We start from the raw sequence: 24,633 nt of genomic DNA, 5'->3' as shown, positions 1-24,633 counted from the left end.
CCCCCCCGGCCAGCTTTCCCCAGTTTATGTACTGAGCATAACGTCACATGGTATGGAATGTCCCTTTGGCCAGTTTGGCTGTGCCCCCTCCCAGCTTCTTGTGCACCTGCAGCCTTCTCAGTCGGTAGAGCATGGGAAACTAAAAAGTCCTTGACTAGTGTAAGCATTACCTAGCAACAACTAAAACATCGGTGCTTATCAACTTCGTTCTCATCCTAAATCCAAAACACAGCACTGTACCAGCTACTAGGAAGGAAATTAACTCTATGCCAGCCAAAACCAGGACAGTGATGAAAAGCAGCACAGATCAGTAACCTCTTAAATGTTTGCTTCAATAATTTCAAATCTTTTAAATGAAACTGGTATAATCAGACAGCTCTCCGCAGTTAAGACAAAGCAAAAATGACAACCCATTGAATCACTAAGTATGCTCATAAAGTAGTTCACAACTTTTCAAAAGCCATCAACGGTGACTCCTGTAAAAAGCTTGAGGTTTAGGTGGCTGTTTCATTCTTAGGACTGTAATCCTACAGAGTTGTAAAGTCCACTTTAATTTTCTGCATGTGCAGTCTGAATGGGCATATATGTCTCCGTCATTGCTGGCCTCATGAGACCTCACTTCAAAGTTGTATCCTCCTGAGGTTTAAAAAAGAAAAGACAATTGTGTAGAAAGTGCTGGATCATGAAAGCATGAATAGAGATGAGTCATTTACTTTGAGAAACATCAGGGGGATTTTGTAGCAAAATGTGTGTTCACTTGTTACCTGCAATCCCTGGGCTAGAAGTCTGTTTTGGAATGAAATACGGGGTTATTATGCAGGGATGTCACTATTCAAGTTAAATACATGCAATGTATGCGCACTGCTTGATTTTTGTTTTCTCCACCATAATATTCATCTGTTTGGTGCAAAGAAATTAATCTGTCCCAGGATTTTGACAACTCATGATCAGTAAATGATCCTAGCTGGATTTTTTTCTTTTAAATGCATTATTTATGCATTTAATCACCTTTAAGGAGAAGGTGATTAGAGCAGGTTCCTCCACTTGCTGAAGTGTTGTAAACAGTCATGGAGGCTTCCTACTGTTCCAGGTGTAGAAAGCTTGCGTTTGTGTCTCCTCAGTTCAGCATAGGTTTGGGCTGAATGTTTAAAACAGAAACCCAATTTAAAAGTATTACAAATAACCTCCAAATGAAGGAGACTATTTCTTTATTTCACTCTTCTGCTATGACAAATGATTAATAGGTAAATGCCTGCCCCATATCTTGAACTCAATCTGCTTGATTCATAGCCAAGCTCTCTCAGATGATTTTGCAAAGCCATTTGCTTATTGCTCTGCTCTCCTTCCTTGTGTCTTAAAGCAATGGGCTTTAAACATGCTTCCCCCCCAGTATTAAAAAAATTGAGAGGCAGAGAAAATTGCAGAATAGACTTTCCTTTTTACCCCAAGATTTAAGGTTTTCTTGCATGCCAGCAGGTAATGTGTATTCATCGTCTTCAGGACTGAGAGTGCAGTGTCAGTGCGGCTGTATTTGCTTGCCTCTTTTTAACAGTTCTACAACAAAAAACCATTTTCGCTGACAGGATGAGTCTCATATGTTGTCTTACACCGGATTTCATGTAAGCTTGTCAAATTATTTTTGCTACATGTTGTAGGAGCAGATCATGCTTTCTGGGAGTATTGAATATTGATACAATTTGCTTACTGTTTTTAAGTGGAAGTATACCACTTATAACAGTGTCATCCGATACTACCACTTATCCTTAAATCCACAGTCATTTGATTTATTCTCTGTTTTACCCATCATGTATGTTTTAGAGCTACACTGTACTTCTTGAAATGCCAAAGTTGTATTGGGGCTCATGATAAATCTGCTCAGGTATTTCTCATCTGCACGCTCTGCTAATGGCTGTTTTCTCACCCTGGAAGTGGAGATGGCTTTTCTAGGTTTCTTCAGGGAGGGGGGCATCCCATTACGGACAGGATTAGCCATCTACTGACCTGACTTTGCCATGTAACACTGCAGCTTCCAAATTTAGTATGTTTATTTTAAAACAGTTTCCAATGGAGAACAGGGGCAAGAGGTGATGCGATCGAAAATCCTAAAATGTGGACTCAACTAAAAAATTAGAAATTCAAGAGGGCATATTCATCCATGCTGTTCCTCATGCTCCTCCACAGGCATCTGCTGCCAGTCCCACCAGGCTGGGTCTGAGGTGGGATGTGGTGAAAGATGGCTGCTGTAATCAGTGCTATCAGTCAGGTGACTTTGTGCAACTTGATGGCTCTGTTTCTCTCCAGCCCCAGCTGTGTTTGCTTTATTTGATTTAACTAGGGGATGGGGGGAGGAGGAAGGTGGAGGAACATTTGTAAATTAAACTGGTGCCCTTCTGGATCTGGGCATAGTCTCAATGAGTTCCTGAGAGCTCATGGTAGAAAAGGTTTGTGTTTAAGGTAAGCCTTTCTCGTGTTTGGATCGTAGTGATAGTTTTGCCTCTTGTTTTCTTCACTGTGGATGAGGAAAAAGCAAACATAGCATCCAGGATAACTGCATGTTTCAACACTGTCAATTCGGTGCTGTGAATTCTTCCCTGGGAGGATGCTGTTCTGAATGTTTGGCAGGTGGACAGTTATGTATTGCCTTTGAAAGTCCTGGGGTTTTTCGCTTCTCATCAAATGAATCCATTATGACTTGATCTAACAGTGCTAATAATTTCCCTTATCTGTCTGGCAGGGGATTGTTTGTTTTAATGTGATCTCATCGGTATTATTAGATGAGTTTGAATGCTGAAACTTTTTCTTCCTTTTATTCCAGTGCCAAATAGATTTATGTGGTTTTAAGATGGAGTGTATGCATCAGAATTACAGCGCAGTATAAATAGCAAACACTCCTCAGCTGGCAAGTGAACATAATTCTGGTTTATATTCTGCAATATGCAGTGTCTTAATGATTTGAAGCATCCAATTTTTACAGGACAGATTTCAGGTATAGGTGGCTGAAGCATTATGGCAATTTCTGTTTCTGTCTGAACAAAAACTTGGTTTAAAAGAAATACATATTGCTTTATGATTACTCCCCAGTTTTAAATGTTACTCCTGCAAAAAGTTTATGTACGTTACTATACATAATTTGTTTTTCAGTAATTCTGTTGAATGCAGTAATGAGGCCAAGAGATAGGGAAGACTGAAAGCAAGATTGTACCTTTACTTGGATAAAAGGTGTTTCAGTCAGAACTTAAGAAAGTCACTAATGTAGAGAAGTGAGATGCTCTAAAAAACCCTGGGTTTTATCTGTTCTTCTTCCTTGGGTTTCTTGTGCCTTCTCTGATGAATATTTCCCTTGTGTGTGTCCAATTAATGGGGCATGAACAGCCCTTTCTTGGGTTCCTTGGTATTGCTTGTGGGACTCTGTGGACCAGGCCTTTGACAAGAATTAAATCACATCTTTATGGCAGTACCTCTGTGAGAATTTGTGGCAGTCAGGACCTTCGGTTGTCTCAATGATTTTACTTGGCACTGGATATTAGCCTATATTCCCACATTGCTACATACTGCAAAAATCTTGAAAACTGCTTTCACCTTTATCCTGGGGCTTGCTTTAATGATGACCCTATTGCTTTTGTTTGGTTTTGTTGTGTGTTTTTAAGGAATGGCAAATGGTCAACTCTCGCCCTCCTATTTTGATGACCAATAAATTTCTTCTTTTCTGATCTTTGCCCTGTATCCAACATGTATTGCCCTAACTCCAGGTTTTATAATTCCAGATGAAAATAGCTTTCAAGGTCATTGGGACAAGCCTTCCACCACATGAAGGTACATGCATCAGAGGAGGATTTTGACTAGCAGTGACGGAATCTCCTTGGGGAGAGGAGATATCTCCTCACCAGCTGGGATGTGAATCTGCTGTCACTAACCAACCACTGCTTACATGCAGTGAGTGTGTTAAGTGAGGGTTAACATGCTTGCTCTTTGCCAGGCATGTGGTATGGACCCCAAGAACAGAAGAATTTGGGTATTTTCCTCTTCTGGCAGACTAAACAGTACACTATGTTCAACCAGTCTACACAAAGTACTTGAACATTTGATGCCAACACCTGTTAAGTTCCTGTAGAAAATGTTTTAGCTGTTATGGAGAGGAAAAATGTATGTGCTTGTTTTCTGTACTTGAGAAAGGAACTTGGTGCTCAAGACAAACGTTGATCCAAATCATGAGTAAAAGCTCTTCTTGGGGGAGGTGGGGGGTGGGAAAATCTTCCCTCGAGTTTTCCTGCTGTTGTGATTGCTATGCCATTCCCCTCAGTGAGCAATTTTGAACATGATTAAATATGACTAAAGAAAGACATATCTGCATCTGTCTTATCAGTGTACGTCGATGTACATTCATGTTTCTGAGTAAGCCCTGGGATGATTTTTTTGCTACAATCCAAATGTTATCTTGAAACAAAAATTTTCCCTTTTCCCTTTCAATTTTTTCTAAACTGACCGTTACTTCTGGGCTATGGCAGCGACCCATTGGAAATATAAAGCTATTCAAGGTAAAATTGATGTAGATCTTGTTCAAAAATATAGCACAACTTGCTGTGGTCACCAAAGTAAAATGGCATCTCTGTTGGTTCAAATCAGGCTGTAGCTGAATTTAAAAGTTTACTCCTGCCCTGTGTTTTGATGACTCATACGCCAACTTTATGTTCATTGCAGAATTCCTTGAGGACTCTCAAGGTTTAGACATGCTTAGAGTAAACTGTTGAGTACCAAGGAGGTGGCCTGCCCAAGGCTTGTCACACAAACCCCTTTTCCACACGGATCCCTGCAATGACCCATGCAATCCCTGTGTGACCCATATAGTTTAGTAAAGAGGCACGCTGTTATCCTCTGAGAACCCTTGAACTCAACTGGGACTTGAGCGTCACAACAATTGTTCATGTTCTTGGCAGTGGGATGCCTTGTTGTGTACCAGATGTCAGACTGGTTCTAAGTAAAGGTTTAGGGTTAAAAATATGTTTATTTGATTCACTACAGGAAAAGTTTGTTTTCAAAGTTGTAAAAAGATGACACATCAAAACGTATTTTTAGAGTTATGCTTAGACATAAGTTTGTTTTTTGTTGTGGGTGTTTTGGTTGTTTTTTTTTTTTATAAGATTCTTTCTTAGCTACTTCAACATCTTAACTAGCTTGTGATGGTGGCTAATGAGCCCCGCAGCTGGGCTGGCATGTCCCAGAGAGTCCCTAAAGCTACATCTTCCTTCTGTGTCCTGTATCCTTCTTCCAGGTAATATGTCCTTCTGAAGGCACTTGCTAGAGTCGGTCAGAACGGCTGCTCTGAGTTATTTTCCCCTCCCTGCCTAAAACATGAGGAATGTCCTGACTTTCCCATGCTCATTTCTTTCACTAGACACTGGCCTGTTATCTCATGGTGTGGGAAATGAAGTAATTTCTCTCTGCTTCCTTAGGCTCTTTTGATTAAAGTTTCTATTGAGTATCTCACCTAGTGCATCTCCCATTCTGGACCTCAGATGCTTACGAGGCACATGTACGTGTAATGTTGTCATCACATATTACATTTTAATAGTATAGAATGTAAAACAGTATAGTAGATTTAGAGAAAGATTGCATATATTAAATTCAGCTTAATATGCCTATAGCTGTTTCCTTTGTGAGCATTATATGAAAAAAAAACTTGTTACTGCAGAGCTGAATTTGAGTGTTTATATTAAGTAACCCCCTCTTCCTGCCACATGCAGCGTTAGTTTTGAAAAGGAGGATCTCCTACGATACTGTTAAGAGTATTTTTTTTAAAGTTGATAGTGTGGAAAAAAGTGTGCAACTCTCAGGTGGCTTTCCTTTAATGAGCTATACAAATTTATTTTCAGTTGGGCAATATTTCTACTTTGTTTAATTGAGGTACAAGATAAACTTTGTACTTGTTTAGGCGTATGTCTTCAACAAGGAGGCATGCAAATGAGTACCAGGAATTTAGACAAATTGCATCATGCTGAATCTGTTGTAGTCCTGTTTGTGTCTTGCTGTGTGTGGACATCAGATTTCTGATTAAAACCTTTTTAAGCCTCAAAGGAAGCTGAAGGCAAAGCATTGAAGCCTATTGTTTTGGGCATTATCTCTATTATGCTGCAGTAGAGTTACAGTGCAGCTTCGTATGATTCTTCATTCTGTAGTTATCTACTGGGTAAAACCACATCGTTTCCTCTCGTTCTTAAAAACAAACAAACAAAAAAAACCCCAAAACCCACTACAACAAAAACAACTTGCCATTGCTGTTGAGCTCTGTAGTCCAACCTGCACTAACTACTCTTTTTTTATTTAATCTGTGTCATTGTTCTGATCAATTATTTACTGAGTTTTCTATGTAAACAATTTCTGTGTCTGTGCTCTGTGTACATCTCCTTACTTGGTTGAAAATAGCCAATGGGTTTCAAACTAAGTTTGACAGTTACTACATGTTTTGTAGAAATACTGGCTGGGTAGGGAGTGGTGATTGGTCTAATAACTCAGTGGGTATCAGATGCTGGAGATGTCACGTCTTTCAACTCTGGGCTTTCCATGGCACTTGCTTTTTTTTTTTTTTTTTTTTTTTTTTTTTTAAGCATCAGTACGGCCTTTTGGGGAGAGACTATTGCTCAGGCTCTGCTGCTGAAAGACTCCAGAAAACAGATGCAGGTTTACTCTGAGGAATTGTTCAAATTCCTTAGCTTGCAAAATGGCAAAGCCACTTGCCATGTCACCTCTCCTCGATCACCTCTTCTAAAAATTGAGAAGTACCCTCTGAAAGAAGCTGCTGCTTAAAGTGCGGACCAGGAAGCTAAAAAGGCACTCTAACCACTTCAATATCTTGTGTCTCAAACTTATTTTCCCCTATGGGTATTGAAGAGTTTTCTCTTGAAATATCTTGAGAGTTGATTAATATCAAAGTTGCACACAGGAAATCTTGTACGGTACAAGATGGCTCTCTTACAACCATGTTGGGCGTCTGCCCTTTGCTGCTGCAGAGTTCAAGCCTTCAACCTGTGTTTTGCCGAGTGGAGGAAACCACACCTCACACCGTGAGGTACATGTAGATCACATGCAGAGTGCGGCTGGCAGAAAGCTAATCAGGTAAATGCTTTGTGGTCAGGGCAGCCTGCAGCTTAGTGCAAGCTGTAAAACCTGCCTGCAAAGCTGGGACAAGGCTGTTGACTTGAACAAACCCCCAAAGCATTGCTGGCAAACTGGAAAGAGCTCCTGTGCCTTAGCTGCTTTGATTTACGCTTAAACATCTTAGCATAAATTTACCTTCATGAGCCATCTACACTGAGCTGGATGTGAACCAGAGTAGCTGAGGTATTAGCACGTGCTCCATATTTTGTGGACTGTAAAGTGGGAGATGGGATAGCATCTGGGACAAGGGTGCAACAAACCTGAGCCTTAAGTTTCAGCTAAAAAAACCAAAAAAAACCCCAACAAACCAATAAAAAAAACAAACAAAAAAACAATCCCACCACACCAAAAAAAACCCCAACCCAAATCTGGAGCATCCTTTTCTTTTGTATCATCTTTAGTTTCTCTTTCTTCGTGCTTCTCTCTGCTCTTGGAGTCTTTGATCAGACACTGAGTTAACATTATTAATAGCCTAGTTCACCTTCTCACATCCTGAGATCTCACCAGAACAACACAGGTGTTTTCTGCTACTGAGTGCAGCTGTAGAGAAATAACTGTTGAGACAACACATGGAAGTTGTAGTTTCACCTCCTGAAACCATGTTATGGCAGAACTTCAAGGAGGAACAACAGCGTTAAACCACTTCTTCCTTAATTCCCTCTTCCTGTGGTACCTACAAACAGTACTGTCCAAAAAGACAAAGACAACAAAATGGCAAGCTGTTAAGTTACCCTAGCATGAATTTCTAGGTGATGGAAAGGAGACTTTTGTATTTGATCTGCGGACGCTTTTACTTAAAGGTCTTAAGAGTCCTCACTGGGAGTGAGACTTTTCTCATGGCTGGCTTATCTAGGGCCTACTGATACAGTTTTTGCCAAGATTATAAATTGGAAATTTGTCCTGACTGGAAGCAACTTTCTCAAAACCTCACAGCCAATATATGAGGGAGCTAGGAACGGGAACAGGTCTCTGAACCCGACCTAGCATTGTGCTTGTATTGTGCTGCTTTGTGCTTTGGTGAGTGAGGCAAAAGCTTTCAAGCATCTCCCCCAGAAAAACTGGTGTATCTCACTAATGTAGTTTTAAGATAGCCTGCTTTGAGCTGCCTGCCTGTGCTGTCCATCAGATTAACTCTTTTGTAACAGTCATCAGGATAGTGTGGTGTCTGCGGCTCGGCCATGTTGGCTGGCCATTTGGTATTGGTCACTAGAGGACATTGCTTTGGCTGTGAGCGGGCAGGCAGAGGGCTGGAGGTGGGTTGTGGAGAGTCGGCGGGAGCAGTAAACCCCGGCTGAGAAGATGTTAAAGACACCTGGAGGGCGGTCAAGGCTCAGCTGCCTGTTTGCTCGGCTGATCAGTCGGGTTCACAAGACCGGCTCTGCGAGGGATTGTTGCTTGAGCTGAACCCCGAGCCTTTGGTTCAGCATAGGTATTTCTTGATTTGATGGGAGGATAAAAGCCTGACATATGGGCTTTTATTGATCAAAATTTATAGTTTATCTGATTCAATACCTGGGTTATCTCTTCTGCTGAGGCAAAAAAGGCAGTTGCCTAAGGCAATCAATATGTTCAGTGTGATTGCAGGTTGTGATTGGCGAACCTCTGTGAGCTTGACTGATAGGACATAAAAAATTGTGTTGCCTTTTTCAGTGCAGTGCTGGTTGCAAATACATATGTGTTTTGCTGATTTTTATCCTGCTCTGCTAATGTATGTTAAGAACATCTGTGATCTCCTAATAAATGAGATGCTGAGTGGGAGCCAGCTTTTCCTTTTTGCAAAATAGTGCTAATATTGGTTTCTGCTGCCTTGGAATTTGTCCTGGGTATGCAGATAGAGCTGGGTATTGAAAAAGTTTGCTGTAATCCTTTCTTCCCTTGGCTTAACTACTACAGCTGAAGGCCAGAGGTGAGGGGGGTGAGGAGTAGCGCTATGTAAACCAACCATGTGTCCTTCCCAGGGAGCAGAGTATGAACTCTCTGTTTGGAAGGATGGGGGGAAGCAATTAACTCAGTGCATGTCTTGGGGATGTGGAACTGCACCCAGGAAAAGCACTTGCTTTTCCAGGTTTACTCTAAGTTGGTCTTCCAGTTTCTTGCAGAAATAAGTCCAATGTGAGTAGTAGGGACCCTTTGGAAGTCGGGGGTTTATTCTGTCAGTCCTTTGCCTAGAGGTGGTCCTTTTTGAAGTGATGACCTGTCCCTACAAAATGGGATGATTTGAACCTGCCATTTATATTTAATGCTGTACTTTTAATTATTCTTAGTGATAGTTGGGAGAAAGGAAACTTTCTGTAAATGGCTAAGCAGCTGTATACAAAGAAATACACAGGACTGTTCTTGGGTACTGTGTAGGAAAAAGGTCTAAATTTAAAGTACAAGTATCCCATGTCCCCCTCTTCTTGGTTTTTTCATCGCTGCTTTTGAGGCTGTTGAAGGTATACCCCACAGTCCTCAGCAGCTTCATCCACAGAATCGTCCTTTAATGCTGACCTGTGGAACTGGTTTCCCCGGTCTTGAAAGCAGCAAACCCCATGTTTGGTATTTGGGAAGCTGCCATGGGCTGAGCATCAGCACCATGTCACTGGCCCCCGTGTGTCCTTGCTTGGCTTGGGGACAACAACAAAATGTGACACCAAAAGCTGCAGCTGCCGGGCACCTAAGCCGCCGAGAAACAAAACCCCAGTTACCCTCAAGCTCCTTTTGCCAACAAACCCCCAGGGAACAGGAGCAGCCAGTGGAGAACTTCAGCCTCGAGAGATACGTGAGTTTATTTGGCTAACCTGCCTATCTGGAGGTCTCACCACAAATGAGGGAAACTCGCATATAGTGTAAAGCACCGTTGCTAGCTTTATATGGGGTGGGAGGGGAGGGGAGGAGAGGTGGGGTGGGAGGATTTAGAACAGGGAAATATTTTTCTGACCCTTCACCTAAGCTGGATGACCTTCGTGTAGGTGAAGAAGGCTGTTTGTTAGTCTGAAAAAAATGTGCGTTTTTACAGTTCTGTCTGACCTGAGAGATATGAGAAAGGGATTATTTACTGATTAATACTATGTATTTCAAAAGTAACAAAAAGATACACATTGTTAAATGCAAAATTGCAGTCTGTACTAGTTCCTGAGATACTTGTTCAGAGATGTACTCTAAATCAAAAACTGTGACTAAATACTTTGAAAGACTGTGCTACTTAATTGTTGGGGTTGCTGATAGGTGGCACCAGTCTAAAACTTACTTTCCACTTCAGGAGACCTGTAAAACCTGGAAAAATTCTTTTAAACTTTCCCTTCTTCCACTCTACTGCATTATCAGATCCATTCATCTGTCACTTTCCCCAAGCTAGTGTTCCTCACGCTGTTTGTCCTCCTTACTGTGCTAGCTTTATGTCAGAAAGCTCTCTTTACAGGCTGATTTTACTGTAGCGAAATGGTCTTGTGTATGTTCTGCTGCATTTTAGCTGACTGGGAAGTTTTTGTTACCATGCATGTTACCACTGAACCATTGCTTACCAGTGGAAACCCCTGTACTGTGTGCCATCAGTAAAGCTCATCTGTGGTGCACGAGCAAAGCTGACGGGGTCTGGCCCTGAGCTGTGACGTGAGCTCCTGCAGAAATCTCACCGCGACGGATAGTTTTTGATGTTGGCTGTGCTTGCAAGCTGTGTCCTCTGGTGTTCACCACCTTCTCTCAGCCGTAAATATAAATGAAGCTGTGGTCTGATTTTATATGTGAGAGCTAGTCGGAATATATTCTGAAAACAGAAAAAAATTGGCACATTCTAATGAGCATCAGTCCTGCCTGTGTCACTGCAACCTGCATCAGTCAAAGCGCTGTGAAATGTATTGTAGACTATAGGCCTGCATCACTGGGAGGTAGATGCAATAAGCTGATATAGGAGAAGGGAAACATTTAATTTCTGGTTTTGTTTATATAGTTTTTTGTGCATTTGTTCATTTATATAATTGCCCATGCCAGTTGGTGGGTTTTTATTATTATTTTTTATTTAGCTACCAGAGACTTGGAAACTTCATTATTCTTGTAATCTGCCAGGGCTGGAAAGAAAAGCTTTTTGTCCTATTAGGCTGTTTCAGGCTTCTGTGCAGTTTTTTACTTGCTTTTAAAGATAGGAAGAGCTGTGAATATCAGACTGCCTGAAAGGTGAGGAATAAGCGTAACACAGAGATGACTCAAGCTCTGTACGTATCTCTGAGCTGTTGCTTGTTTCCATTAACTTCTGACCGAAGTGATAATGCTTGAAAGCGTGCTCACCCCTTCACTTGAGTAGACAAGATGGATAGTCTCGTTCCTCACATGGTGACAGAAATAGTCCTTTCTTTGATTAAACAGGCATCACAAAATATACTGAAAGCAAAGGTGGTCTCCTTATTTTTCAAAGAGCAATTCTTCAGGTAGATAAGCTTAGTAGAGTCTTAATGATTTTTGGAGACCCAAAACAGATTGGGTTGAGGAGTGTTCAGCTTGTGGTGTGTACCTAGATATGTTATGCCCCACAGGCTGAATATTAATTTGACTGTATTATAATCCATTGAGTCTCATAAATGCCTGCAGAGAGGTGATGATGCAGGAAATATTCTGCAAGCAAATAAGCTGAGCGTGATCCTTGTCTCCTTGCTTTCTTGTGCTGTTAGTAAAGTGATACTGCCTCTGTTACAGAAGATAACCCTCTTCATGTTTTCAAGACAGTTTGTAAAGGATGAAGCCTGAGATGATTAAATAGTTTGGGGAGTATTGTTCCCATGTCCAAGCAGTGGATTTCTGTTTTAATATAGAGTAAAAATCATCAGTCTTACCTTAATCAAAGATATTTTTGGAAGTCTGTGTACTACTGAGAATTAACTGTAACAGTGTTCTTGTTTAATTTTTTTTATCGTGATATTTAAAGCCCGGTTGAAGGCCACTGTGGAGTCATACGCAGATAAAGATGCTTGAAGCACAGAAGTCTAATGGATACAATTATCATTGTAGTGTTCTTTGCAGTTGTTATTGAGGCTATTCAAAATGTTAATTGGACACTAAGTTTCATCTCTAGAGAAAATGTCTACTAAATGTTTGAGTCACATTCAAAATACACCTGATCCTAAGAGGATATTAGTTGCTACGCTTCACAGCACATTATACCAAAGGTTTGTTATCTGATGAAGGAAATACAAAAAAAAATAGGATATACAATGATGCCAACTACCAACTAGAATGTTTGACAGTTTTAATTAGGCATTTAGATTTTTTTTTTTACTTCCATGTAGTTTAGTTTGTGCTGGTAGGCAGGAGATAGGTAGGGGGAAATAAAACTGTTGTCATAGAGGTAAGAAAAAAGCGCAGTGAAGTTTTTGCATGTGTATATAAATGGGAAAGATGGGGTACTTGTTGCGTAATCCTCTGGCCTCCCATTGATGTCTTTATGGCAGAAATTAAATTTATAGTCAATGGGTAGTTATGGTCTAAAAAGTACAGTAAATCCAGAAGACTGTGCAAAGTTTCATGCATGTTGAAATAAGAGGATTAAACAATTTTAGTACTTCATTTTTTTGCTGTAATTGAAAAACCATGCCTTCTTAAGCAGAAATACTGCTTGCAAAAACAAAAAAGACAGGCAATTTCCCTTCAGCATCCAACCTCCTGGAAAAGCCTCTTTTCTTCATAAAAGGCAAGAAGTGCCAGCGAAAGTAACTTGCACAAGAAGGGAAGGAGTCACATATGTGGGAGCCGTATTTATCTGAGCTCAAGTGATAAAATGTGATTAACTGAGATTGGAGCAACCATCATGTACACTAGAAGACCATGGAGCAGGAAGCGAGCAATTCTTTTGGCCTTTACTTCAAGTGTCTGGTCTCGGGACTACAGCGGGAAGGTAATGTTCCTTTGTAAAATGTTCTACTATTAGTGAAGTGCATAATTGCTCCTCTTCTACCTCAGAGTCCTGAGACATCAGGGACAGCAGAGCTGTTCTGAAGATGCTCCAGAAATTGATTTTATTTTTTTGTGTGTGTGTTCCAGTTTATATATGGAAGCAGATTATAAGGACCGTGGGGCTGTCAGATTGAACGTCGGCATCCTTTCTCTCCCTTTGGCACCACTATCCCCCAGTGGGTAGCGGAGCAGAAAGACATAGTCATTGCCATTGTCTGCTGCTGGCTTGTTTGTCCGCAGACCCAAATGGGCAGCCTGCTCACCCCTGAGTGCGTAGTGCTGCTCTGGAGAAAGTCAGTTAACCCACCTTCTCTCGGGTGCACTTCTTTCCCTTGTTTGACACCATGGAGCCACACAATTTTTAACTTATGCATTACAGGAGAGAGGTATGTAAGGGCAGGTAATGCGGCAGGAGACTCCTTTGCCCCTGCTGCAACCACCCTCCATTCATCAGCCACGGAAGGACGTATTTCTTCTGTTCAGAAATGCATTACTCAAAATCTTTTCTTCTTATGAGTGAATTTTGTACTTACTGATGTAATCAGTATTTCAGAGGAATAGGAATTTTTTTTTTTTTTCCTTCCCTTCCTCCTGGTAGAGGAGGAGGACTCTGTGTTTTAAATCTTTCTTTTCTAATTGCTGTGCCGGTGCTGATTACTCTTGTATTCTGTGGGGCATTTTATTTCAACACTCTGAGAACTGAAGAGATTGGATTTCTTAATCTTTGTGTGGTAAATAAAATCTGTTCTAACCAGATAAGTTTATCCCTGTTCAAAATGTACATGGGGGTGTGCGCGTGTATATCTCCAAAGAAGACAGAGGTAAGGGAAGTATGGTGATTTAACTGGTCCTGAAAACCCCATTTAAACTCATACAGTAGGTGGTATGATCATATTTTGTGGCTATTTGAGTCTGTGGCGTAAAGGATCTCCTTTTTCTCAGTTGAAATATTTCCCTAACCCCTGACACACACACTCTGATGGGAAAAGGTGGGTATTCTAAGCTGATTAATGGGTAAAGGGAAGGAAAATTATATTAATGTCATGATCTTGCCATGTAGAAGTGAGAAATCCAATGCAAAGATGGAAGGTTCTGGCTGCTTCACTAGTTTTTTTGAAGATATTTTTATTTGTGTGTGTTTGTATATAAAACACAATACAACTCATTGGTTATATATAGATGCAGTATTATTTAAAGAGAACACTTTATATTAAGCAGTTGTCCCTTGTGCTTAAAATATTCTTTTCTTTCTTTTTGTTCTCTTACTCTGTAGGTGCTTCCAAGTTTTGTTTGCTGTATATGTAAAACCCATTGGATGTTATATCATTCTACTATCTTGTACAATGCATTAAGAAATTTGGAGGCAAGTAGTAAGGTATTTTAAGCTGCTGTATTGTCTTATATTAGGAGACAATCGTATGGAGCTTGAGGATAATTTTGAGAATCAGTTGAAGAGTAATGTGTATATTGGTTTGCTATGGAGTTTCTGTTTACTGCTGGTTATTAAGCTACATGACTGGGAGTTCTTATTTTTCTTTCTTTTAGTGGCAATATCTTTGGACAGTGTTGGCTGAAAGTAGGAAATACTTCCTTCAGCTTCCTTTCAAGGAGGGTGATGCAGGAATAGAAAGTTCCTAGTAACGAGAAAAGAGAAACAAGTTTTTTGGTGGTAGGATGAGAACCAACTAGAGGAGGTTGAAGAATTGGGTCAGAAAGCTTGATGCTATCCTCCCCAGGATGGGGGAAGGGATGTGGCCTTACCACAGTATTAAAGGGCCTGGCAGGAGCAGAGGAACCTGAGACAGAGTAAGTTTAAAGAAAAAAGAAAAAAAAAAAAAGACTCGGCATAACATTGCAGGTGTATGTAGTGGTGAAGAGAGCTCAGGAGGACTCCACTTGAACCCTGAAGAACTTGCCAGGGGACTGGAGAATGTGAGGCAGGATTAGGCTTTATCAGGTTTGGTTTAGCTGATAGGCCTGGAGAATCCTTTAGGCTAGATCGCTAATCACGTGGACACCTTAGCGCTGCATGTCCCTGAGGAGGGAGCTCCGGTACAGCACTGGGAGCATGAACGCGCAGAGCCGAGCAGCAGCCAGGAGAATGCCTGCTCCAGGTTGGCCAGTGTCTTTGCGATCCAAAAGGGTGGTGCTCAGAAAGGAACGGCTCTCACCCTGCCATTGCCGTAACATGGCGGTGCTGATGCTATGCTGTTGTCTCCACACGGAGTTGGGACTTGCCGATTCACTGTCCTTCTCAAGTCGCTGGGACTCATAGTTACCAACATATCCTGGTTAGCTAGTTCAAAAACCACCGTGACCTTTTCTGCACTACAAAACAGTCTCTGTATTAGTAAATACTCTTGCTGCAGAAGAATGGTTAACTTTATTTTTCCCTGAGTGCAGTAGAAGCCTTTTCAATGAATAATACAACATGTTTGAAGCTTTGGAGAAAGATCTTTTGAAGATGAATGATTTTTAATTACGGTGTTTGTGGTGCATAACAGCAGCTATCTGTACTCATCTTTTATTGCAGGATTATATTTCAGGTAGATCATATGGTGAAATAAGAGTCAGTTTTGTTTTTCTTTTCAAGAGAAGGCGTGTAGGAAAAATGAATTTATTTTTGTTTCTGTGAGGTTCCTGAGAACTTCTCAACTAGAAAGGCATAGTCGAGCATTCCATCTGACAGTGTCTGGCACTGGAGACCTTTACAGGACTGTGCAGGAATTCCCAAGTCTGCAGGTTGGGATAAACTGCCCTTCACTGCAGGTCTTGTTCTAGCTGCCAGGACAGCGTTCATGCTAGGAAATACTACTGAAGTAAATGTTGGCTTCAGTGCTTGTCCTGCATTTGTGCATGTTGTTTCTGTGCATGTTGGTTTTGTGCATGTCCCCAGTACAGCTGTGGCCTGTGCAATCTGGCAGTTTTCCAGATGGTACACAGGAGCAGCCTGGGCAGTGCTGGGCGGCTTGGATGCAGACACTCAGTTCTGGGAGAGGATGAAGGGAGTAGCCCATGCCCCTTGGCCCCTGGGCTGGAGAAGGGCCAGTTGTATGTAGTAATACAGGTGTAACCCAGGAGCAGGCTTGCACAGTGGAGCAGGTGCAGGGTTTGCTGCCGCCTGGCCGGGGCAGTCGTGGTGTTTCCCCTTCACTGGGCTCAAGGTCTCCAGCCTTCTGCTGAGCTGACTGAACTTGGGAAACCATCAGGAAATGGATCTGACAAAAAATAAATGATACTTGTGTGTGTGTGTGTGTCTGGTAGGTGAATGAGCAAAATGTCAGCGAGAGGGACCTGGTGCAGGAGAAGGCAGAGGCAGAGGACAGGACCAAATGTGTTGACAAGCTGCCCTTGGAGCCTTTTGCAGCATGGTCTCGTCATAAGGATGGATGTAAAAGTTGGAGAGGGAGCTTTGGTACACCTTCCAGCCTACAGTTAGGGGAAGTTTGCATTTCTTCTGTCAGGCCATTCTGTCAGAGTCCTAAGCAGATTTTTGTTCTTTAAAGTCCAGACTTAACTTTTTAAATATTTTTTTTTTTAATATACTTTCTGTAAAGGAGCAGATGGAAGCTGCATGCAGACTTACCAAGCAGAAGACTTTTGGTCACAGCCCCACATTCTGGCCCACCCTCGGTCTGGGTTTTGCAGGTTTTCATTCAGGAGAAAGGCATGTTCTCAGATGGGTTAGAGGTATATTTTTTTTTCTTCCCTCCTTCAAAACAGATTTCTCCTGTGCTGCCTTTACTGCCCCTACCCCAGCTAGCATGAACATTGGTCTCCTTGGAACATGTTGATGAACACGGGACAGCCTGTGCACTGCTTTGAAGATCCTGGCCCCACCTCTTTGTGGCTTTTCCCAGTCTAACAGCTGTCTGGAGATATTTTGTCCTTGGCAAATCATTTGCAAATCCTTTGCTGCCACTTGTTGATCATTTTGAATTGAGCGCAGATTAATGATTGTTTCTCTAGTGGCAATGTTGGCCTCTTACTAACAGTTATCCAGCTTTCTTGTGCCTAAGTATCATGTGCTCAGATGACTCCACAGGAACATATTGGGGTAGTATGCAAATGACTAAATATAGCAATAATAATCTCTAGCTTTCTTCTTTTCAGTCAGCAGAAGAAATTACTGGATACACTTCCGTTTGTGCAGAATACACACTGAGATAAGTCCATGTTGACATCTGTTTCAGTACTAATTTCTGACGTCTCCCTGGTATTTTCGGAAGAGGATAAATTCCTCTTCTGTAAAAAAAAAATCTCTGAAGTTGTCTTTGCTCTCTGGTTGTGGGTTGGGTTTTTTCCCTGTTATGCCAGAGAATTACACAATTTTCAGCCCCTTTCCAAACTGCCAACTTTCTGCTCCACTGAAGTTACTTCTGGCTCCAATCCCAGTATTTTGGGGGAACAATAGATCCTATTTTAGCCTATACAGATTTAATTGCTGTGAATAAGGTTAACAATTATCTCCTTTTGTGTCTGAGAATCCCACCAGCTGTTTTAGATGCATTTAAATTGCTGTACCATGCTAAACTCACTTGTCAGATCAGGAGCTCTAATGCCAAATTTCAGGCACCTTGTAATCTGTCGTTGGCCTTTATTTTAAAAATAGAATTAAATGCAGCAAAAATTGTTTCTTCTACTTCCCCTTCAACCTTGGTTCTCTGCACTGGGTGGCATTATTAGTCATACTAAGGGACTTACATACCAAAGATGCATTTTGAGGAAAATGCATTTCAAATAGCAAGAAAACCTACTGAAAGAGAAGTTGGTAGGCTTTTATTATTGGGGTTTTTGTTTTGTTGGGGGTTTTTTGTGTGTTTTTTTTTTTTTCTCCTTCCACCCCCATAACCTCAGGCACCTAAGGTGGGAATCATCTGACCACATGCTGACAACCTGCTGTGTAAGTGTCTAGGCTTTATTGTCCACAAAGAGGAACAGACATTTCATGCTAATGTAAACTAAAATAGGTCAGATGAATCATGCCCCCAAATATCCTCTTTCTCTTTGCTTATAAATAAAGTCTGGGCGATTTGCTTAGACTTAGCTGTCTGCACCATAGATGTCTGACTAGATCTCACCTCTGGGGACCATACTTGTAGCAGCAGTCACATGTAGGTGACTGTAGACACATGTGGACACCTAAGAAGATTAAAAGTACTTGGCTTCTTGATGCAGAGCCACTGCAAGTGCCAAGGTGCATGTGCTCTGGGCTTGACTTCTCGAAGCTGAAGGCAAACCTGAGTCGATTTTCCCAAGGAAGAGACAAATCAGTGTTTGATGTCTGCAGTTACATAGCACTAAACTGTGGTGCACCATCTCTTTTTCTTTGCTAGCTTCCTAGACTCGTAAGATACAACTTCGTAACTTTTTTTTTTTTCAGAAATGTTAGTTTAAGCAGGACCTCTCCTCCCTATCATCTGCTATTTCTGCCTCCATATTGTCTCTTCAGTCTTGCTCTGGCAATATGTTGATTTGGGTTTAAAAAAATAATAATTTTGGTGCACAGGTGTCCCTGTGGGGCAGCACACTAGCGTGTGAAGGTGGAGGTTGCTTACACTGGGAAAGCCAAGAGAGGAGATACTTGTGAAAGTTCACCTTTCATCCTTTGCCTGAGAGGTTGGCTCTCTTGCTAATTTTCTGAATTGTTCAACTGTTGAATTCTGCAGGGTTTTCTTTTCAGACCACATACAGCTTTGTTTAATGTTTATTTATAGAATCCTAGAATCATTAAGGTTGGAAGAGACCTCTAAAATCATCGAGTCCAACCATCAACCCAACACCACCACGTCCACTAAACCATGTCCCTAAGCGCCTCATCTACACGTCTTTTAAATACCTCCAGGGATGGTGACTCAACCACTTCCCTGGGCAGCCTGGTCCAATGTTTCACCACTCTTTCAGTAAAGACATTTTTCCTCACGTCCAATCTAAACCTCCCCTGGCGCAACTTGAGGCCATTTCCTCTCGTCCTATCGCTTGTTACTTGGGAGAAGAGACCGACACCCACCTTGCTACAACCTCCTTTCAGGGAGTTGTAGAGAGCGATGAGGTCTCCCCTCAGCCTCCTTTTCTCCAGGCTAAACAACCCCAGTTCCCTCAGCCGCTCCTCATAAGACTTGTTCTCCACACCCTTCACCAGCTTCGTTGCCCTTCTCTGGACACACTCCAGCACCTCAACGTCCTTCTTGTAGTGAGGGGCCCAAAACTGAACACAGGATTCGAGCCTGTGCGGCCTCACCAGTGCCGAGTACAGGGGCACAATCACTTCCCTACTCCTGCTGGCCGCAATATTTCTGATACAGGCCAGGATGCAATCTTGTCAAGGGGTTAATCAATTCAAACTTCCAGTTTCAGTCACTGCCTTAGTGCATATTTCGCATTTGTGCAACTGTAACTTATAATTTCTGAAAACAAGTTGTTCCTTGGTGTAGCAGGATGCAGGGACACACTGATACTTTATTATTTCCTGATACATATTTTTACAGATCTTGACACGATTTTAATTTCCCAGTGGTCTGAGAGGAATGGGGAGGATTATGTACAAGTTACAGTAGTCATTTGGTTCTGGTGTTGACTTTGTTCTTGTTGAGACCCCTCTGGGATTGCAAGTGCCTTTGATCATGCCACGCAGGGTTCATCCCATCAGTGCTGCTTAGGTCTGTTTGTGCTGGCCTACCCCATCGGCCTTTTTGGACACAATTGACTCTCCTTAGCTCTTCTTAAAATATTTGATGTTGGCCCTGCTTACTATGTTTGTGCTAAGTATTTGCCAGTCTGTAGGTTTTCCAGTGTGCCTGGATGCGTTTGCAAGTGGACTTGGATTGAGGTTTCATAGGAGCCAGTGGTGCTTTTGCTATTGACTTTGGAAGGGGTAAGATTCATAATGGAGGCAGATTTGCAGCACAAGTAGAAGAAACAGTAGTGCTGGAGAAGCGTGACGTGGTAATAGCTGTGCAGTTGCTCCCGCTCCCATTCAGACTGGGTCCCAGCCCAGAGCCATTCACTGTTTCAGGCTTCACAAGGTGGCAGTGATCAGGTCCTGCTCTGTGCCAGATCCTGTGCACACACCGGCTAAGGTAGGTCTCTGTTGCTTTGCGCTTTGCTTCCTCTGCGTTCCCATGTGGACATGGTCCTGGACAACATGCTCTAGGTGACCCTGCTTGAGCAGGGGGGTTGGACCAGATGACCTCCAGAGGTCCCTTCCAAGCTCAACTGTTCTGTGATTCTCTGGTATTGCACCTTCCAAAACTGCTCCTTAACCTTGCTGTGCCGCCTCTGCTCTTGGGTGGGGGCACATCTCTTCATCCCACCCTCCCTGCAAAGGCAGCAGGAGCCTGTGGAGACAATTTGCCCTGAGGTTCAGCCCCGGTGCCTACCCAGTGCTCACGTCCATGCCATCTGAGGTGCAGTGGGACTGGTTGCAGCACACCCCTAAGACATGTTGTGGCATACCATGGTAGTAGGTGGTGTGCAGACCCCAGAGCTTGAGTACCTTTTCTCTGGATAAAGGTAGCAGACGGGGCTGGAAAGGACACCCTTGTCTCCAAGCACTACGCACACGCACAGACAGACACTCATTTGCTCACTGCTATATGCCTGCTCTCGGGTAGAAATTCTGCATTTGGCTGTGATTCTTCTTTTTACTGGTACTGATTTTACCAGGGTCCCTATGTTGACTTTGTCTCCAAATTATCACTGCACTTGACATTTTGCATCTATGATGCCTGAACAATTGAGCAAAGTTATTAAGCACTTTGACCTGTATTACATGAAAAATAGATGTTTTCAATGACATAACATTTAACTGAACTTTGAATAGCTTGCCAGAAAAATACCTGGTATTTTGTACAGGGGCAGGCATGTATGTGTCTATAAAATACATATAATGTACTGCAATATTTTCTTAATCCTGTTTTGCATTAAGTACTGTGATTATATTTTTTTTTACCTTAAATTTGGGAAAGCTAATTTTGGAGTTGGCTGTAACTCCCAAGCAGAATGAATTAACGCTATACAAATGTTTTGATGGATCATCAAGATCTATCAAGATTAAGGTAGCTGCCATTTTTCTACACCCTTTCTTTTTCAGGCTCAGGATTTCTGATATTTCATTGGCTTGCATTTAGCTTATGTTTTAACAGCTTCAAATATGAGGTCTAGGAAAGTGATTTTAATAATGGAGGTAAAAGATGGGATTTTGAGGCACGTTCCTATGGCAAAGAGACATTGTAGTGTTGTTTTGCACGTGGCCCCTTCCTGCATATCTGCCATTTAATGTTCTCCCAGAGGAAAAGTGATGGATGTAAAACTCCAGCAGCAGGGTGTAGTTTTTCTTTAAGCTATTCTTAAAAATTACCAACATATGAGTGGTTTTGAATTAATTTTCTACTTGTGAATTCTTGCTAATAAAGCTGTATGTGATGTTTTCTTTTTGTTTCCTTGCCTTGCATTTGTGTGCTTTCATACATATACACTTTACTATAATGACTTTTTAAGAATAAATTAGCAGATTGACTTCTTTCAGGTTATAGGGGCTTCACAGTACCTGCTGCAGTAGAGGGATATTGTGAATAAGGCATTAATGCTTCTCTGTGGAAATGTGTACACTCTCTGTCACACTTGCAAAGATTAGCTTGGGGCTAATTTAAGTTGACAGCTGTATAAAAGGGATTAGTACCATCACTGCTGAACTCTGGCAGTTAACTTTCACACATGGTAAATACGAGAAGTAATTTTTTTTAAAGCTTGGACCAGTTTTGCATAAGCCATTTATCTTGATTTCTCTTAACCCTGAGAGGGCTGAGACTGCGGTCTACAGCATCATAGCCTAATGGTGTGGGATTTACTGAAGTACTTTAAACACAAAACTTGCTTCATTGTAAGCATAAGGAGAGCTTTTATTTGCATATAATTGGCATTGTTCTAAGGAAGAAAGTGTTTATTTTGGATGTGCTTTCAAAAGTAAAACTTTGGGAAGGAAATCGGGGGGGAAAAAGTGGCATTTGGTTTTCTTGCATCCTTGCTGTATGCAAACACTCATTTATGAGTCTACAATAAAACTAAAATAATTCAAATTGAGCATTTGGTTGGGTTTTTTTGTGTAGTAGTAGTAGTTGGTGTAGTAATAATAGTATTGAGCTTGTAGGCAAAGTGAATATTTCTGAGGCCCGGATGCCCCTTGCTGTAGGGATTAGGGGCAGGCTGCTGTCTCTGCCCTTTGATCACTTTAACTAGTGTGATTTGTGTATCTCTGTCATATAACTAACTGTGTGGGGACGACTGGGCCTCATACGCAACCATTCTTTCTTCTATCAGACTTCCATGTCTACTTATGAGGGTTGCTTGTGTTCAAGACTACCCTCAGCCTCACGTGCACAAGTTGTTGTACAGCTCATGGGAACAGGCATAGAAGTGGCTACTTTTCCCCCGCGTTAGAGGGAAAGGAATGGTAGAACTTGGGTTCTTGTCTTGAATGTGAGCTCAAGGATAGATCTGAAGATGTTTCTCATCTAAAAACAGCTCAAACCCACTATCCATAGATGTGTTTCTCAGTGTGCAGTCAAAAGCCAAGTATTGCTCATCAATGAACTTTCAGGATCACCCTTCAAGGCTAAGGCGGCAAAGTCACATGTGATAAAATGGCTGGGAACAAAATAAAGAAAAGGCACTATCATGATGTGCATACTGTGTTTTCTTAATATTGAACCAGGTGCCTCAGTTTCAAGAGTTGTCGGTCCTAATGTGTAAAGTGAAGTCAAAGGACAATTCACAGGCTAATGAACATTGATGAAGTATATTCCTGTAGAAAGCTTCTTTTTCTTTTCACACCTAATTTGTTTTTAATGCTTTCTGCTTCAGTTTGAAGCTCTAAACTTGTCATACCAGCCAAAGCTGGTAAGCATTCTTTGCCTTATGAACAACAAAAATGTAGAAAAATCTAGTGATGTATAAAAATCTGTTTTTGCACAAATATACTCATCTGAAGGCTGACTTCACCAGACTGAATATGCCTTATTCATGTAAGAAGCATCACTTGAAGAACTTTCAAGACAACTTCTTCCTGTACACCATGGAAATAAGTTCAGACCCATTTTTCCCAGATCAGCAGGATTTCAAAATTTACCTTTTGAGGAGGAGAAGAAAAAGGTGTAAGACAGTGTCTTAGTGGAAATTGGACTAGAAGGACGCTGGTCAACACTAAGTTGTTTGTCCTCATTGTCTTCTGGGTCTCTTGCTTAGTTTTTTTTCAGCAAGCTCTGAACAGACAGCCAGACAAAGTTGCTTTAAATAGGACGATGAGCAGTTTGACTTGGCGCTCTCTGCAATTTCACTGTGCTTTGTGGGAAAGAAATGGTGGTTCTCTTACAGAGTCGAGTTCATCTTTGCTTTTGCAACTGCGTCTCACCCCATGCTGATAGCCAGTACAGCAGGAGTGAGGAGGGAGAACTTGACAATTAATTTTGCCAGCTGTGGCTGAGATTGCTCAGCCCTGAAGTGAGATCACACTTAACCACATCTGTGTCCCACTGGTCTGGCTCAGCATCTGCTCTGGGCTCACTGTCCATTGCTTTTCTCATGTAATACCTGCACGCTAATTACCAAAAAGAGCTGCTCGTCCCTGTGTAGTGATCACAGAGCTTGCTCCATTACCGTGACCTACAGCTGTCTTGTTCTGTCTTGTTCCTTGAAGTTGCTTAGTATTTCATCTTTTTTGGAAAGTGTAGCTGGATGATATGCCCCGCAATAGCATTTTGGGAAGTGCATACAAATAACATCAGAGTGGACTTCCTTCCAAGATGTCATTGACTTCAGTCCAAAGACAAGCTGTGTTACCAGTTTATGTTCATTTACACTGAACTTGTGGCAGAAATCTTTAGAATTTTTTTTCTTGCATTGTTTTTGACTTCATGAATGTATTTTAAATTTCCAGCATAAATGGTATTCTACTTTTGGGCCTTGCCTATTTTAATCCCATATTTAGTCCTTATCAGCTTGGCAGGTGTAGTAGCTTCTAGCTGGGTCCCAAAGTGAACTTTGGCCCAGTATGCCAGTGTGACTGCTGATACGAGAACCCATATTTTCACACTGGAGCATTGCAAGACTCATCTTTATGGCTAAACATTCACTTCCTCCTTGGTTAATAAAATGAAGGTTTTATTCAACCCCATGGATTTAGAGAACCGATTCAGGGATGGCTTCAGTTTCTGCCTGCAGTGGACAATACTAGTGGGTGTTTTGGTTTTGATATGAGCAATACCACAGAGTAATGAATGAATGAAACTGTTTAGTCTGCTTGAAAAGCTGCCTTTCATCTGCAGGAGGAGGTGAACAGCTAGGAGGAAATCTCTTTCAAGTCACTTCCCAGTGCAGAAATAAATCTTGTGTGGGTGAAGGGGGGAAACAGCCACCTACCTGTGGAAATCTAAGACTATAAATGAGGTGTCACAGAAAAAGGCAGTGGCATCCACTCATATGCTAATCCATTGGGGGGGGGGGGGAGGGGGCGGGGGGGGGGGGGGCGCCCCCAGCCACACCTGGCAGCCCTCGCTCCTTTGG

The 24,633-nt window shown here is 41.9% G+C and overlaps 1 protein-coding gene across 1 annotated transcript in view; it reads left to right on the top strand.

The window, feature by feature from the left end:
- The first annotated feature begins 12,928 nt into the window (after positions 1-12,928).
- The window catches only part of PPM1H (protein phosphatase, Mg2+/Mn2+ dependent 1H), an 88,319-nt gene continuing 76,614 nt past the window's right edge, over positions 12,929-24,633 (top strand). Inside the window, exons 1-3 of the mRNA XM_009281119.1 lie at positions 12,929-13,015; positions 13,830-13,895; positions 16,339-16,465. Of these exons, the coding sequence (XP_009279394.1) occupies positions 12,929-13,015; positions 13,830-13,895; positions 16,339-16,465 (280 nt within the window). The remainder of the gene's footprint in view (positions 13,016-13,829; positions 13,896-16,338; positions 16,466-24,633) is intronic.

This window comes from Aptenodytes forsteri, unplaced genomic scaffold (genome assembly GCF_000699145.1).
Source record: "Aptenodytes forsteri isolate BGI_AS27 unplaced genomic scaffold, ASM69914v1 Scaffold4, whole genome shotgun sequence".
Lineage (NCBI taxonomy): Eukaryota > Metazoa > Chordata > Aves > Sphenisciformes > Spheniscidae > Aptenodytes > Aptenodytes forsteri.
Note: the sequence above shows the minus strand (reverse complement) of the source record. Positions and strands in the feature narration are given on the sequence as shown.